Source organism: Delphinus delphis, chromosome 12 (genome assembly GCF_949987515.2).
Source record: "Delphinus delphis chromosome 12, mDelDel1.2, whole genome shotgun sequence".
Classification (NCBI taxonomy): Eukaryota; Metazoa; Chordata; class Mammalia; order Artiodactyla; family Delphinidae; genus Delphinus; species Delphinus delphis.
Window position 1 is genome coordinate 9,517,994 of NC_082694.2, and position 17,901 is coordinate 9,535,894.

The 17,901-nt window shown below is 46.7% G+C and overlaps 1 protein-coding gene across 1 annotated transcript in view; it reads right to left on the reverse strand.

Moving 5' to 3' along the window:
- Positions 1-602: 602 nt before the first annotated feature.
- Positions 603-17,901, reverse strand: part of VWA3B (von Willebrand factor A domain containing 3B) — a 205,646-nt gene continuing 188,347 nt past the window's right edge. Inside the window, exons 25-29 of the mRNA XM_060027679.1 lie at positions 13,465-13,589; positions 11,913-12,050; positions 9,548-9,648; positions 785-1,003; positions 603-651 (exon numbers count right to left, since the gene is read on the reverse strand). Coding sequence (XP_059883662.1) covers positions 603-651; positions 785-1,003; positions 9,548-9,648; positions 11,913-12,050; positions 13,465-13,589 — 632 coding nt within the window. The remainder of the gene's footprint in view (positions 652-784; positions 1,004-9,547; positions 9,649-11,912; positions 12,051-13,464; positions 13,590-17,901) is intronic.

Here is a 17,901-nt window from a genome sequence, read left to right on the forward strand (position 1 = left end):
GTTCAGTCTTGCAGCTCTCAGACAAGTTACTAGGTCTGAATTTCAGTCCTAACATTTAATGATAAAATCTCTAATTCTGATGAGATAATCAATTTAAAACAAGACTGCAGGCTTGGATTAGAACTACATAATTTCAAGATTAGAACTACAGATTTTAAAAAACTTGAAAATCCTGTGATGGTAATCTATCAGGTTAAATTTCTGGGTGTGGGGAGTCTACCAGAAGATGGTATTCAATCAGTTCTGTGGGGGCAGGGAAAATAATAGGATAAAGAATGGTCCAGGAAAGCCAGAACCAATAAGCTCAAACAGATCCAGGTGGAGGATGGCAGGGAAGTCTACCTTTGTTACAACCGGGGAAGGCAGAGGTAGAATGAAGCATGGCCTTACCTCAGCAGAGGGGCTAGTTCTACAATGTCTGGTGGCTGAGGGCGGCCCAGGAGGAACACTGGTTCTCTTAAACATGGTTGCCACTAGACTGCTTTCAGGTTTCTCAGCGATGCTCCTCAGCGCTTTGCTGCTGTGGGTGGCTTTATAAGGGCAGGGCAGGGCAGGGCTGCTCGAGGTGGAGGTGTGGCAGCGACGGCGTGGCTGGTTGACTCCTAGACCCCACGCCGGGGACTTTCTCTGGGGAAGTGGATGTCAGCGTTACTTAAGGGTGTTAGAGTTTTTGCTGTCCTGGCGCCTAAACTGGCCCGGAAACTGGCGAGTGATCTTACGTGCACTATCCTTGAGAGACATTTCAGGGTGTTCCTGAAAGAAATGATGTTGTCCCTCTCCCAGCCTGGGCTTGGGGTGTGTTTTGGGGTAGGACTCTCGGGACCTGTTTCCATGGGAAGAGTCATCTGAGTCCGAGGAGACCATCTCCTGGAGAGGTAGCCTCTTGGTGGCTTTCTTTTTCTTCCTTCTCGGGTTCTCCTGTCTTAGTGCTTGTAAATCCCCAGTGTTAACTTCTTTGATTGGCCATATTAGGAGAGTAGAGTTCTTTATCTCCATGTCTTCCCTAGAGAGAGAGAAAGAGAGTGAGAGAGATAGATCAGGGTTATCCTGGTCTTGCTGGCTGCTGTGTCTACAGAAATGTTCAAGCCAAGAGATAACAAGTGTGGTGAGGATGTGGATAAAAAGGAACCCTCGTGCGCTGCTGGTGGGAATGTAAACTGGTACCGCCGCTATGGAGAGCAGTAGGGAGGTTCCTCAAAAAAATTAAAAGGAGAACTACAATGTGATCCAGCAATTCCACTTCTGGGTATATACCCAAAGGAAATGAGATCAGTATCTTGAAGAGATATCTCCACTCTTATGTTCATTGCAGCATTATTGACAATAGTCAGGACACGGTAACAACCTAAGTGTCCATTGATGGACGAATGGATAAAGAAAATGTGATATACATGGCATATTATTTAGCCATAAGAAAGAAGGAAATTTGCCATTTGTGACAACATGGATGGACCTCGAGGGCATTATGCTAACTGAAATACATCAGACAGAGAAAGACAAATATTGTATGATACCACTCATATGTGAATCTAAAAAGAGCCAAACTCACAGGAACAGAGAATAGCATGATGGTTGCCAGGGGCTGGGGAGGTGGGAGAAATGGGGAGATGTTGGTCAAAGGGTATAAAAAAATAGAAGAAAATATATCGGGCAGTTTATTTATCTAGAAGTGTCATCCTTCAAAGAAGGCGTCTTGGGAACACCACGACCCCATCTCAGCCAGGCCATCATGGCATACCATTTCGGGAACTTGACTTTTTCAGGGCCTTTAGGGTCAAGTAAGGACACCAGCTGTTCAACCTTATTTTGTCCCATAATCAGTACCTGCCACCTTGATCACCCATCTTTCACTCTGAGTAACTTTGCCATGGCTTCTTCAGATCCTTTAGGAAATTGTCCAGAAAAAAATTAGCAGAGTGGAAAAAGATTTTTAGTTACTTTTAAACAGAAAATTTCATCAATCAAATTCCTCTTCAAAGGATCAAGATTCACCACATGTGATACTTTTCAAAGACTGGCTCAAGGACTCAGGAGGTGATTTCCAAGAGACATTAAAAAATTGGCCTGACCAGTTCATACGCATTAGGATAGCTATTGCCAAAAAAAGAAGAAAAAAAAAATCAAGAAGTAACAAGTGTTGGCAAGGATGTAGAGAAACTGGAATCCTTGTGCACTGATGGGAATGTGAAGTGGTACAGCTGCTGTGGGAAACAGTGTGGCAGTTCCTCAAAATACTAAAAATAGAATTATATAATCCAGAAATTCCACTTATGGGTATGTACTCACAAGAATAAAAGCAGGGACCCAGATACAGATATCTGCACACTGATGTTCATAGCAGCATTATTCACAATAGCCAAAAGGTAAAAGAAGCCCAAGTGTTCATTGACGGATAAATGAACAAACAAAATAGGATATATACACGCAATGGAATATTGTTTAGCCTTAAACAGGGAGGAAATTCTGGCATTTGCTGTGACGTGGACGAACGTCAAGCTGAGTGAAATGAGGCAGTCACAAGATGGCAAACACTATGATTCCGCGTAGATGAGGTAGTACCCGGAGTCGTCAAGATCACAGAGACAGAACATAAAACGGTGGTTGCCAAAGGCTGAGGGGAAGAGGGAGTGGGGAGTTCGTGTTCATGGGTGCAGAGTTTCAATTTGAGAAACTGAGAAAAAGCTCTGGAGATGAATGGTGGTGATGGTAGCACAACCACGTGAATGTACTTACTGCCACTGAGCTGCATGCTTCAAAATGGTTCAAATGGTCAATTTTATGTTACGTATATTTTACTACAATAAAACAGTTGGCCTTAGCAATAGCAGTAGCATTGGAAAAAGGCTCCCCAGGAGGCCACCAACAGGATTCTCTTTAAATGTAAGGCCAGCGCCTGTGTGGATGGGTAAGTTCTGTGAGGCCAGGTTCTCAGAGACTCGAAATCACGCCGCAAGACTGTAATCACCAACCCTGTTCTTTGAAATCTACAATCTTGTCCACCGCACCACCATCAATTCTCCCGCACATCACTACGCTGCTCCAGAGGAGACTAAGTTGATACATACTATTGCCTTTCAGAGGTTTTCTCTGTTTCCCATATATTAGAGTTGGTCGCAGTCCAGTCTATAACCTCTCAGCTCTCCGACAGAAGAGCAGCAAGGAAGGAATGCGAAGAGGAGAGTTTTCCGGGTGTACTGAAGGCACCCAAAGAGTAAGGCAGAGGAGAGGCCTAGCGGCCCACCTGAAGGACACTAGGAGATGATCTTGGAAGGAACCCAGGAAGAAGAGCATGAAAGACCGAGAAGCAACGTGTGTCCAGCCCTCCCTCAGTAGGGGGTTGGTCACATAAGTGGTGGACCACCTGGACAACTAGATTTGAGGCAGGCAATAATGAAACAAGAAGTGCCCTTGTCCTGTAAAGATGCAAGTAACATATTAAGTAGAAAAAATGGTGCAGAACAGAACGTACGTTACATGTTCATTTCTGTTATTAAGATTGTGAATATGGGGGATGACTGGAAACCTTCACACCTGTCTCTTAATAGTTGCCTCAGAGAAATGGATTCCAGGAGAATTGCCACTTTCTCCACATTAAGAAGTCTTTTTTCAACTGTCATAAATGATTAAGAGAAACAAAGGTTTCTGTTTTGAGGAAAGAGAAGCAAAATAGCAGAGAAAACTCTAGAAGGAAATACATCAAAATGCAAATGATGATTACTCTTGAAATGTGGAACTACGGATGGTTTTTATATTCCTTTTGTTTTTTGCTTTTAATTCCTAAATTATATTAACTATGCATTACTTTTTGAATAAGAATAAAACAGTATAAGTTAGCATGATTCGAATAAAAATGGGCCGGGATTTTGATCAAGGAAAAGCCTTTACATCAACCAAGTAGATGCTGCTAGGCTACCCTATTATATCCTCCAGAATGACTGATGTCGACCAAGTTCAAGATATTCCACAAGGAAATGTCCCCTTATAGGATGGGGGAGCAGGGTAGGTGTGAATCTGATGTGAAAGCTCTTATCCACGCCCCCCGGCCCCCCACGCGCCCTCACTCTGCTCTGTGGGAAGGGGAAGGGCGGCCATGCTCCCGACTTCAGCCAGTGGACATTCTCCACCAGCACACCCGGAAGGGCCCTGCTAAGTGGCTTTCTTTTGCCCTATTTCATGCCCAAACTGAATTCGATTTAGTGCCCTATTAATTATTTTAGGCTACAGAGTTGGTCAACACTGCAGGGGATCGTGGAGGAGCCAGGCACTGTGCCCTCCTTCACTGGCTCTTCAGAGCAGCTCGTTCCGCTATGGGGAAGAGTTCTGAGCATCCTGTCCATGCTCTCCTTGGGTCAAAATCCACCGCATTCACCTGACCTGGGCATCGTCGGTCTGCCCGTATTCTTGCTGGCTCCCTGAGGCCTCATGTCTATTCTGCCCTAAGTGTGTCTCTGTTGGCAAGGCCAGCTTAGAACATAAAGAACAGGAGGACGTCTGGCGTAGGTACCGGATACACGTTTGATGAGGGCCAGGAGGACCCTGAGTTTTAACAACGGAAGGGGCAGAAAAAGGAGAGACTGAGAAGAAAAGGCAGTTTTTGCTATCCAGATGGCTCTCACTGGCCCTCAGGGTAATGAATCACCATGACTGTCTGTGCTCTTGTCCCAAGTACAAGCACGCCTTCTTCCCAAGTACTTCCCAAGTACAAGCACACTTCCAGGCAATGGCACCTATCCCTCTGGATAAGGCAGGACACTCACAGACAGGGTTATGGTGGAACTGCTTGTTTTCCAGGCCTTAGGAAATGGGGCTCCTGATCTGGCCAGAAGGGACCGAGGGAGCTGATGACATACACAGGCTTAATGATTTCCAGAGGCACAGCTCCTTCTAAGGGAAAAACAGTCAGTAGTGACCGGGTGAGAGGATGGGAGTGATTCATCTCAGAGGCAGCACTGAATCCTGAAGTTTTAATCGATGACTTAATATCCCTGCTGTCAGGAAGGCAATGTGAGGCCATGCTATGTGGATAAGGGGAGGAGGGTTCAACAATATGGGAATTATCATTTCCTTTGGGGGCACAGTCCTAAATCCGAATAGCTTGATGGAAAATTGCTAAACTGCTCAAAGAAAGGTAACGAGAGGCTCATATTTTGTGTAATAGGAATTAAGAGCTGGCTGCAGACCCAGACACACCACATCAGAACACTGGGAGGGGGCTCTCCCCTCCAGGATTCCCCTACCCAGCCACATCCCCAAGACCACACGGTTACAATTGTGCACCAAGGGAAGAACACTCTTGTCTTCAACAACCTCCTTCAGACGCCCAGTGATTTTTCCGGAGCACAGAGGAAATGACTAGTCCAATCTGGTTCTCCTGTGATCCCATTTAGAATGTCGCTCATTATTTCAAGAAATCAAACTCCCTCTGTGGTGAATCTTCTTAAAAAGGAAACTTGAAGGTAATTTGCCCAAGCCTTGTTCTGTCAACAAGGAAGGGAGGATGGATTCCAGCTCGGCTGCGAGGGGTTTCCTGCCAGTTACATGGCACCAGAGGCGCCCTGCCCAGAGGAGCACGTGGTCCCCACCTGTGGGTGGTTGAGCAACACCTGCTAGAGGCACTTCCCTTCAATGGAGAAAACCGGAAGTCAGAGCATGAAGCCCAGCAAACACGCTTTCCCTGAAGGAGCCGGAGGCCGCAGCCTTCTGATGTGAACAGGACCCCAGGGCAGGCAGTCAGGGAAGACCTCGTGCTGTGAATCTCCGGCCTGGCAAGGAGGGAGGATGCCAAAATGAAGGAAAATTCCTTCTGGCTCCCTTGCCTTTTGGAGTTAGGAGAAATTACATGTGTGTTCTCTAAATGGAGAAAGTTACTGACAGGTTAGGGACTATTTGCATTCAGAACAGACCTCTCTGATGGTGTGAAATGCAGAAAAAGCTCAGGGACTTTCCTGAAGGTAAGGCAAGGCAAGAGCAATCATTTCCCTCCACCAGACACACCTCTCTCAGTGGTGCTGTCAGAGAACGCAATCGTCAGGTTTCAAAGGAACGAGAAAATTGGAAGAGCCTCACCTGACTTCATATCACAAACATGGTAATACTAAAACTCTCTCCTTTAAGGACTAGTTATTTGGAATTTAGCAAAATGGGTAACATATTTTGCAAGACAACCTTGCTATAAGTCTTCAAGAATCATTTCTGTCGACCCTCCCTGGTGGCGCAGTGGTTGAGAGTCCGCCTGCCAATGCAGGGGACACGGGTTCGTGCCCCAGTCCGGGAGGATCCCACATGCCGCGGGGCGGCTGGGCCCGTGAGCCATGGCCGCTGAGCCTGTGCGTCCAGAGCCTGTGCTCCGCAACGGGAGAGGCCGCAATAGTAAGAGGCCCGCGTACCGTAAAAAAAAAAAAAAAAAAAAAAAAAGAATCATTTGTGTCGAATTTTGAATTGAAAATGAAAATTTGTATCAGCTGTGGCCATATTCAATCAAGCTTGAACCCTTTACCTTCCAAATACTTTTCTTCCTGCCTTTCACTGTGTACCAGCCTTGTTAGGAACCAGAGGAGGGGCTTGCAGAAAATACTCTCAGTGACCCCAAACTGAAGACCCCAAGAAGGAAGAAAAAGAGGAGGGGCAGAGGGTGGAGAGCTGGATGTCTGGCATCCTGGTCCACAGCTGTCTGGGACCATATACCCCTTGTCTTACCAACCCCCAATGGATGGTTATAGTGGATTCAGTATTTTAAAATTAAATTTGGCCATACGATGTCCCGTTGAAGTTGTAAAGTACGTTTCTTTAATTAGCCCATGAAGAAAGCACCACGATCTTTTTTTTTTTTTCAATGGTCTCATCTGGGGTAAGAGTGTGAAGATTTACTAAAGAACAACCAAAGGGAGGTGGCACATTTAGAAAGGAGGTGAGAAAGAGTTTCTGATGAGAAAGGACCTACCAGAAGGAAATCCCAGTGTAGATGCAAAATAAGACCTACGCCTTTATTCTCTGTGCTCACATCTACCAGCCCTGATTATGGAAACAGACAGATTAAGCTCTGAACGTAGCGGGCTGGATGCGACCTCTGCTTAGGAGAATTAAATGCAGTCTCTTTCTAACGGAGAGGCAGCTAGAGCAACAGAACAGTGGAAATTACAATGGGAGACAAGGGGGGGGGGTCAATGAACGCTTCCGCTGTGTAAAGCCCCAGGAGCTGGGGTAGGCAACTAGCCGCAGAGCTTTAAATAAGGCCTGGGGTAGTACTAAGGCAGAAAATAAGGAGAGGTTTTTCTCAACATAGAAAGAACTGAATTTCAATTCTAAAATAGTGATGGATAATACTGAGTTTAGTGAAGATGGTACCTAGACAATACCTAGACACGTGTATCCACAGTCCTTTATGATGTACTGTAAGTTGGATATCATATTGCTTGAGTAGGATTTTGAGACAACAAAAGTGCTCTTATTTAAAATGATATATTCATCTAGAAAAAGACTGGAGGATTGTAGAATATATTTTCAACAATCATACCTAACAGAAGCTTCTCTGTGGAACTACATGCCCCTCAAGGAGCCTTGCTGGGCGTCCCCTAGTATTTGTGTGTTCACTGGTTCATTCTTCAAAGAGTCCTTGGGTACATCCTGTGGGCTGGACCCTGGCAACCAGGATTTAGAAGCAGATAGAACCTTGCCCCCGCTTTCAAGGACTGACGCCTAGTAGGGGTGATGGTCCTGAAAGTACATGGCCCAACACAAGGTAAAATTCCTATAATGAAAACGTCTACAGGATGCAGTGGAATCACCTCACCACATAGGGCTGGAGTCCTGGAACACAGGGCTTGCGTTCAGTGTTGGAGTTCCCCAGGTGGCCAAGGGCAAGAATAGCATTCCAGGGAGGAGATACTTAGTCTCCGCAAAGGTACAGAGCCTTGAAAAAGCACAGCATGGGGAAAAAACTGCAAGTTTTTTTAATGGTTAGTTTACAAATTTAATATGGTTAGTGTGCAGAGGGGCTTTTGGGATGTTTGTTGGGGAGTGGCTAGGGGAGAAGTAAGGCCAGCTAGGCAGGCCTGGTTCAGGGCAACAAAAGGCTAAGTTAGGATAAGAAGAGGGATGAGGGGCGGGGTTCGTCGGAGAGGGGCAAGAGCAGATTTACACGTGAGGAAGATTCCTCTCCTCAGCACTTAGGGAAGATGGCAGGACCTCAGGGCAGGAGGAGGCCTCAGGAAATGAGAGCACTTGTGCCGCCAAGCTGAGAAATATTTGCAAGCTGTTTATGGAATGTGTATATCTCTAAATAAATCCACTTCTTACCTATCACTTTGTCTCTTCACTGAATTCTGTGATGCGACATAAAGAACCTGAGCTTCCAGGTGTGTGAGACCAGGTGTGTGATCTCAGTTAAAATACAGTGGGTTCAACTCCCAATCTGGATTTTGGCTGGATTCGAGTCCCAGCCCGTGGGTTCAAGTCCCAGTCTGAGTTGTGCGGTTTCAGATCTGGGTGGCGAAGGGAGAGGAGGGTGCTGGGTCACATTGCAGCAGGCAAGGAGGTCTAGTTATTTAGGATCGTGTGTGCACACGTGCATGTGTGCGTGCAAACAGATGAGGCAATTTGGGGGTTTTGCAGAGGTGAAGGAATCGGTGGAGAGGAGCTAAGGAGAGAGGGGAGGAGAGTCCAGGGGTAAATCACAGAGCAAGGACCTGGGCGGGGGGGGACAGGCCTGCCGGACGGATCAGCATTGGATGAGGAGGGACTCTGACATCAGGGGGAGAGATCCAGGCTTCCACAAGCCCAGAGGTGAGGAAAGCAGTGCAGGAAGAGAATGTCTGGTGGTTTCTGTTTATGAAGCACAAGGTGAGGCCACTGGGAGATTGAAGGTTGGCACCCAAAGACGGCTCAACCCGTGCTCAAAATCCACCTTCACCTCCAAGGTCAGGGCTCTGACTCCAACTTTGATGCCCCTCGTTGGCCCCATGGACTTGGTCTTGCCGGCTCTTCAGGCCTCAGCTTTTTCTTACTGATTTTGCTTTAATCCACCTTTCCAGCTGTTAGCCATCCTGCTGCCTCAGATGAAAATGTGTTTACCCTACTGTCGACCCTGGAAACCACCACCCACCCACCCACCCACACTCACCTGGGCACAGGCAAGCCAGGGCCAGCACCTCACTCTCACCCCCAACAGGGAGAGGTGATGGGTGATTAGTCCCAAGTGCAACTTAATCTAACCTGTGCTTTACAGTGAGGCTTCATTAGAAGACCCTGAATCCTTACAAATAAGAGGAAAATAATTCCTTCAGAGTCACGACAGGATTGAAAGCTTTGCTGAAGGGTCAGTAAAATACATAATGTTGAATGTGAGATTAGAACAAGTTAGACAAATAACCAGCAGGTAAAAGCTGTGACGTTGAAGGAACAATCATCATAGACTTGCACTTTGGTAGGAAGTCCTCCACCTTTGCTTTTCTCCCCAAGTATGTAGAGATAGTGGGTCTCAACTCAGAAACAGATTAAAAGTGCCAAGATATAAATAACATTCAGAAAGTAGAAAGTTGGGTCCACTTACGCTTTTGAATCCTCCTGAATTGGGGGTGACTTAATATGAGCGCAAGAGAGGGCGTATTTGTTTTGGCTGATCTTAATAAGTGCACTCCGAGGGCAAAATCCCTGTAATGATACCAAAAGAGTTCATTCAATTTAAATCAGAAATGTCCACAATTCAGATGTAATTTTAATCAAGCTCAACCCACTGTAACAGCTACCAGCCATTATCCTGTTCCGGGCAGCGTAAATGCAGAGTCCAGCTTGATAAGTTTACGCTGAATAAAAGTCATCATTGAGTCCTTCCTGTCATTTCTCCACATCCTGGATCATTTGTCAAGTGCACCATTTGTCAAGGGGTGTGTGTGTGTGTGTGTGTGCACGTGCATCCACTGATGTACACACGCGCACACAAACACACACAGACACACACCTTCATATAACCACCTTCCTTTCTAGCCTAAGTCCAGCCTTGGCCATCTCTTTCCTGGACTTATGAACTATCACCACCACCCCACGCTGTATGTCCCACTGTCAGCCCCTGGGTCTCCCAGAATTTCTATCAGAACTGTTCTCAGCATCCATCCCCAAGACCATGCCGTCTAGTCCAGGGCCCCACTGCCAAGGGGGGTAACCTGCAAGGTCCTTCCTGGGCTCTGAGGCTCTTCCTCAGGGATCCTGGGTCACCGGCTACATCTCTCCCCACACCTGGGACCCACCCACAGGCATCTCGTCAAACGTCCCTTGATCTGCTTTCTCCTCTCTTGCCTGGTAGATGTCCCCAGACCAGGGCCACCTGGCAGAGATGCTTCCCACCCGCTGCCCTTCCAGGCTCCTTCAATGTCATCCAAACAGCTCCAGGAAAGTCCATTATCTCTCGCGGTTTTTCCTGGGTTGATGAGAAGATGCCCTTTCTCCCTCTTATTCTGTCGGATGGGATACAGTGCTCCTGCGGCCACTGGCTCTGACGGCCTTCACTCATCCATCCTACATTTCATCCCTTCATCCTAAAATTCATTCACCATGACCCCTTCCCTTATGGACATACCCCATGCTACAGTCAAGAATCGATTAGAGATTCACTTTGTTATACAGCAGAAACTAACACAACAATGTAAAGCAATTATACTTCAATAAAGATGTTTAAAAAAAAAGAACTGATTAGATATTTTTGTTCTGTTTACTAGGCAGTTGGGCACAGACATTTAGAGTGCAGGCCACGGAACCAGACTGCTTGGGTTCAAAGCCTGTAACACCGCTCACCCTGGGTGTGACTTCACCTCTCTGCGTCAGGTTCCTTATCTGAAAATGGGGATAAGAGTACCTACCTCACAGCGTTCTGAGCAGCCAGCTGTTCACTAGGTGTGAAGCACCTGGGTTAGTACCTGTGCCACACAGTAAGTGCTGAATAAGTTAGCACGACTCTTTCGTTTGCTGCTTTTCGCTTGCCAATCCATTTTCCAGGCGTATTAAGTGGGCCATCAGAACATGTTATTTCCATTAGAAAACATCGTTCATTCAAGTACCTCATAAAGCAATTGTGAGAACTTGTTCTTCACCAGCAGCGGTACCAGGGATGCAAAGATGGATAGGGCCCGGTCCCTGCCTTTAAGGAGCTGGGAGATTGGTGAGGGAGCCGGGGCGGAAGGAAGGCAGGACAGTGTGCAGGGGAACCTGAGGGCCTCAGCAGAGATCAGGCAGCGTCTTCGGGTGACAGAAAGAAGATGGGGAGGGTGGTCCAGGAAGGGTTAAAACGCAGGGGCTTGGGAAAGCCCACTGTGTTCGGGAAGCGGTGAACCTTCCATAGGGCTGGTAGCCAAGCTCACGGGGCAGGCGGGGGGGTCAGGCGGGGGTCGGGCTGGGCTTTTCCTTGAGGTTGCCGAGAAGTGTGTGTGTGCGCATGTGTGTAGGGCGGGTGAGGGACAGGGGGCACATCAGGTAGGCAAGTGACATCATCAGATTTGTAAACTGATAATGATTTTTTTCCTAAAACTTTTAGGAAAAATACAGAGGGAACAGCAGCAGTAGCAGCAGGGAGAGAGAGAGAAAGTGGGGCTGTAAGAACCTGGGGAGGCCCTTGACGAAGCCGGAATTGGTGCGAGCCTCCCCAGACCCCAAATGTGGGACGAGAGCCCCAAAGACCATCTGACAGAGGAGTGAGGAGGTCACGGCGACCTTCGCAAAGGCGGATTTTGTGTTGTACAGCGGACAGGACTCTAACCACAGCGGGTGGATGTGCAGGGGGAATAGAAACAGCCAGGGAGATCGCTCTTTCGAGACATCTGGCGGTGCCAGGAGAGAGCCAGGCATTGCCTGAAGAAAGGCAGGGGTAAAAGGAAGCCACTCTCTGCCTAGCGAGAATGTTCTTTTCTGAGTGAAAGTCTACTTACTCTCCGGCTGTTACATTTTAAGACTGTGTAGACTTTATCTTCGGCCACATCTTGATTTGGAACCGCTATGACAACGGCGGGCACGTAGAAGCCAAACCCTCGGGGTATCACAACTTTGGCAAACACATAATCTCCAACCTGTAGATGAGAACATCTTTCACGGCAAATATTTCGCTTATCCATCTTAGAGACAATATTCATATAAGCTTGCTTTTAAAACACCCCAAGACGACTAGCAAGTACTGATGCTAGAATTCAAATACATATTTTTTTTCCTCGGTTGGAAAGAGTCGCTAGGTCCAAAATTCCCTGGGCTCATTGGGCCACAGCTGGAATTTTGTGACCAGTTTGGGGAAGCCGCATTTTAGCAGGGCTTCCCCTGACAAGGGTCTCAGGGACAGTCAGCAAGATGGTGAGGGGTCTGGAAACCATATCTTACAAAGACTGGTCGAAGGAAGCTGTAATGTTTCACATGAGGGCCAGGGAGAGAATGGACAGTGCCCTCCTGTGTCTGAAGGGTTATCGGGGACAGAGGAGAGGAGCAGATTGGTTTAATGTGGTTCCAAAGCTCACACCTGGCGTCCATGGGAAAAAGTCCCAAGAGATAACTTCCAGCAGAAAGAAAGTCTTGTGAAGGGTCATACAAAGCTGCAGGGCACCTGTCAGATGGAGAGGATTCACGGTCAGGGGGAAAGTGCACTCATGTGCCCTCTAAGTCTGCCCAAGGGGAGGTGGGAACAGACAACCAGTGTGAATCCTACGAGCACTCCTCAGCACTCTTCCTCCTGCTTCACACTATCCAAGAAACAGCAGCAGTGCAGCTCTGGGGGGTTTTCTCTCTACACTCTCGCCTTGGTGCGGGGATGAGGATAGCACAGGAGGATGTGCCAGACACGGCACAGCTCTGATGAATTTATAAGCAGAAGAGAACACGTCAGCCCGGCTCACCCCTGGAATGCATGTTCAGGGGTAACTGCATTATGGCAACAAGGGCTGGCATCAACTGACTACAACGTCAAGGAAAGGGCTCCCTCTGCCTTTGTTATTAAGTCTGTTTTAGTATAATCTTCTGCAGTGAAAGCTTCAGGAGCACCAGCAGTTACAGCAACTCCCGCCCACGACCATCCATTGTCTGTAAAGCAACAAGAGCCTCAGGGCAATGCAAGCAGGTCTGTGCAGTCCTGAGCTGCTTAACAGGGCGTTAGCAGATCAGGGTCAGGAGCAAAGAAATTGCTAGGCAAGGGGTCATAGGAAGAGGGGTCACTGTTATCCAGAGCTCTAGGAACGGTGAAAAGGGGCCCATGGGGCTTCCCTGGTGGCGCAGTGGTTGGGAGTCCACCTGCCGATGCAGGGGACGTGGGTTCGTGCCCCGGTCCGGGAGGATCCCACATGCCGCGGAGCGGCTGGGCCTGTGAGCCATGGCCGCTGAGCCTGCGCGTCCGGAGCCTGTGCTCCGCAACAGGAGAGGCCACAACAGTGAGAGGCCCGGGTACTGCAAAAAAAAAAAAAAAAAAAAAAAGGGGGCCCAGGAACAGATGGCTGGAGCAGGTACCTGGAGCAGTGGGCAGGGCATGGCGCCCCCCACAGGTGTGATGAACGAGATGGGCACGACCTTGGTGTCGCCATACCTGAAGCCCACGAGCGCGTGGGTGGGGCTCACACACTTCTTCACAACCCCTGTAAGGAATCACATTTAAAATAAAACAGAAAGGCAATGCTTATTCCCTTAGGCTTGCCCCATCCCGTTGGTCAAGCTAAGTTACAGCACTTTGCCTGCTTACATCACTGTGCCCCTTGGTTTCTCCACCAGATAACACTGGATACTCTATGATGCCTGCTGGGGTTGACCAACTCAGAGTGCAGTGCCGTGCTCTGCTCTAGAGCTGAGCTGGGAAGCTAAGAGAATGCATGGAAACTTGTTCAACCAGCAATACCAGCGGCCATCCTGCTGGGAACACTGTTCCTAGAAATATCCTTTCCCTGGACGCTTCCTAACGTCTGATTCCCTTATTTATTTTAGTCATATTTCCTTCTATAATACTTGGAGACAGAAAATCGTTGTTAGTATACACACTACTATATATAAAATAGATAACTAATAAGGACCTACTGTCCAGCACAGGGAACACTACTCAGTACTCTGTAATGACCTATATGGGAATAGAATCTAAAACAGAGTGGATGTAGGTATATGTATAAGTGATTCACTTTGCTGTACACCTGAAACTAACACAACATTGTAAATCAACTATACTCCAATAAAAATTTAAAAAAGGAAAATCATTGTTAAATTGTGAAAGTGAAAGGAAATATGAATTTTCATCCTCAGCTTTTCATCTAATATTATACACCCCACAGTGTCCCTAAAATGTACAATCAGAAAAGGAAGAAAAAAGGAAGCAAGAAGTTTTCTCGTCTTTTAGTTACGTGCAGAGATTATTGTAACAGGAAAAGAAAATATTGGTGTTAAGGTTCACATATTTTGTCATTTATCCTAGTTGAAATTTATTATATTTTCCCACTTAAAAGGGATTATAAATACTGGGGGGACGTTTTGACTTCCCCGGCAGTAACAGCTGCACTTGGACCCCCTAGTTTGAGACAGAAATGTGCTCGTCCCACTGGGCTCCCACAGCGTGAGCGCCCGGCATCCTCGCCCCAGCTCACACACCGGCGTTCGCAAAGTCCTATGTGCTTTCAGGTGGCAAAGAAACAGCTGCTGATTTTCATCTCAAGTCCAGGTGTCTTGTTTTAAATGGCCAAAGAAAGGGAAAACTTATTTTTTTTAAAAAACACCACACACACATGAAAACCAGCTTTATATTGTCTGTTTTCTTATTGGACTAGATGTTCGGTTTGGCTTCTGAAATATTCTTTACACATAGTTCACACATTTTCTACCATAAACTGACTCTACCCTTTTAATTAGGAAAACGAACACTATTTTTTAGAAAGAATTCCTATTATGAAAACGAAGAACCTCTCTGAGTTGAGGAGAATCCTAGCATCCCCAAGCACACAAGCCCATCCCAACCTACCCCGACCCCAGCCCTGCCCCAGGCAGGGGTAAAGGTCTGGGCTGCCAAGATGACCTTGTTGGCCAGTGGGACCCTCCTCAAATTCTTAGCCTTTGGGACTTTGCAGAATCCAGTCTTAAACCTGGGATGCAGTTTTTCAGGTATCTGCCTCAGGTGAGTAGCTGTGTGACTGGACGGCCTGCGGCGTCTAAGGCATGTATCGGCTGCCTTTTACAGAAAAAGGCTGCCGAACCCTGCTCGAGACCGCTAGACCTAGACTTTTGGTATGTTACTACCAGTTCTTTTTTTTTTTTTTAAATCTCTTTCCTCATCTTTTATTCTGATAACAAGCAAGATAGCTCACTTAGTGTCTTGCTTTTTTTTTTAATTTAATTTTATTTATTTTTTTATACAGCAGGTTCTTATTAGTCATCCATTTTATACATATTAGTGTATACATGTCAATCCCAATCTCCCAGTTCATCCCACCACCACCTCCCCCCGCCACTTCCCCCCTTGGTGTCCATACGTTTGTTCTCTACATCTGTGTCTCTATTTCTGCCCTGCAGACAGGTTCATCTGTGCCATTTTTCTAGGTTCCACAAATATGCATTAATATACAATATTTGTTTTTCTCTTTCTGACTTACTTCACTCTGTATGACAGTCTCTAGATCCATCCACATCTCTACAAATGACCCAGTTTCGTTCCTTTTTATGGCTGAGTAATATTCCATTGTATATATGTACCACACCTTCTTTATCCATTCATCTGTCGACGGGCAATTTAGACTACCAGATCTTTTATGTTCCAATCTCTGCAGATGTGGACCTTTGTTCGCCTCCAGAAATCAGTGTAGTTTCTTCCAATCTAACTCTAGAACCAGCCTCACGGTGTTGACACCTGGCTGTCCTCCAAGGCGGGAGGACCCAGAGCTGCTGGCCTGTTTGGTCATGGCTCAGCCTCTGCACTTACCCCTTCTCCACCTCATTAAGGAGTTGCTACCATTTCTAGGCCCTGATTCAAGATCAGCTTCCGATTTTTGGCTGCCCTTACACTGCAGCTTCTCTTTGCCCTCAGCCTCAGAGAGGTGAGATGGTGTTTCCTGCTCTGAAACGTCTCCTGGGACCATGTTAGGGGACTGGGCTCTGGAGGTTGGACCAGCAGGCAGAAAGAAGCATCTCTACTCCGTCATCTTCCTGGGTACGAGTGGGCCTCCCCACCTCAGTCAGGGGGCTCTCCTATACCCAGGTGCGGGGGAAAAGGGGGCACACCTTAGTTGAGACCCTCAGCAAAAACACTGCCTATGCCCAGAGGTCAGGGGAGTGAAGAAACAGTCTAGGCAGACAGCATGGGTGAGTTCATTTGGCGAAAAAAGCAGGAATGGTTTTCAATCTTCGCTCCAAACAGGAATTTCTCAGGCTGGACAGCGGATTTTTTTTTTAACCTCTGGCTATAAGGACCTTCCGATATTCACAGCCCGGCTCGAATCCCATTTCCTGAAAAGGGCGTCAGTTCTGCTCCACCAGAAGCGTCCGCTCCACCTGTCCCCCTCCACTGAATGCCAGCCTACACGTCTAGTCATCACATTCTCTTCTTTAGTCTCAGAGGTTTCCTTTAGAGCGCACTGTGCTGGTTTTTGCCTTTTCAAATTGCTCTTAAAGTTTGAAAGCTGTTGTTAAAGTTTTTAAACTGCAAGCGCTCCCTCTACCCCCAGGTGAGGACCCCAGGTGAGTTGTTTATATCTCCCAAGAGGAGATAATAGAAATACTCTACAGGTAATGAACACTTGCCAATTTCAAGATGCTGTACATTATCATATTTAATCTACACCATGATCTTACGGGGGGTTTAACTGTTTTAAATCTCATTTGGCAAGATAAGGAAACAGGCTCAGAGAACTTCAGTGATTCCAGTCACACGGCTGGTAGAGGCAAGAGGCAGACTTCGAATAAATAAAAACTTAGGATTGTCTGACCCTAAATCATGACCCCTGAGAAAGTATTCAGTCCTCCCCCGCCCCAACCTTTTTCTTCCGTTATAACTTGTTCCAACGACATAGTGCAGAAATCTTGCAACCCAGACTTTTCGTCACTGAATTTCCTGAGATAAAATGCTGCTTCTTGCTAAACAATGGGAAGGATGACCCAGTTCCTACAAATAATGATTTAAAATAAGGTTCTGAAGTGTGTCTGCCTCCCTGCCTTTCAGCATCCTAATAAGCCAGGCTACCAGCTTGTCCCTTCTGTTCTGCACGACGCAATCCTTCCTCAACTAGTGAATCCACACTGACCCCTGAATAGAGTTAGCCAGACGGAAATCCCTGCCCTGATTCCCAAGGATGGCAGCAACAACTGGGTCAGCTCTGCTCCAGTGTAGACCTGGCCTCGAGCAATGGATGCTCTGATCCCATCGCTCCAAAGCCACCTTCTGCTCAGATACATTTTAAAGCTATTTTTCATTAAAAACATTTAGGAGGTTTTGAACAAAAGTTATCAGAAAAGGAGTCATCAGTGAATATCATGCCACAAAACTCTATTTGGCCTTCTTTTCTGTAAGGGGTAAAAATAGTCACCTGCAGTGACCAGGTGATCTAAATGAACATCACTAATGAGGACACCTGGACATCATGTGCCTTTGGATAGGTTGCCCTGAGAGGGATGTGGCATCAATGATATCACATAACATTTTGGCTGGAAACACTTAACCTGAATCTAATTTAACCCAAATTGAGGAACATTCCATAACATAATTGACCTTACTGTTAAATAATGTCAGTATCATGAAAGATGATGGAAAAGGCTAGAGAATGATCTAGATTAAAGCAGACTAAAGAGAAATAACTAAATGCAATAACAATTCTGAATTGGGACCTATACTGGAGGAAAAAAATGCTATAAGGGCTATTCTTGGCATAATTAACCAAATTGAAATATATAGATAAAACTATATAATATTAACTTTCCTGAATT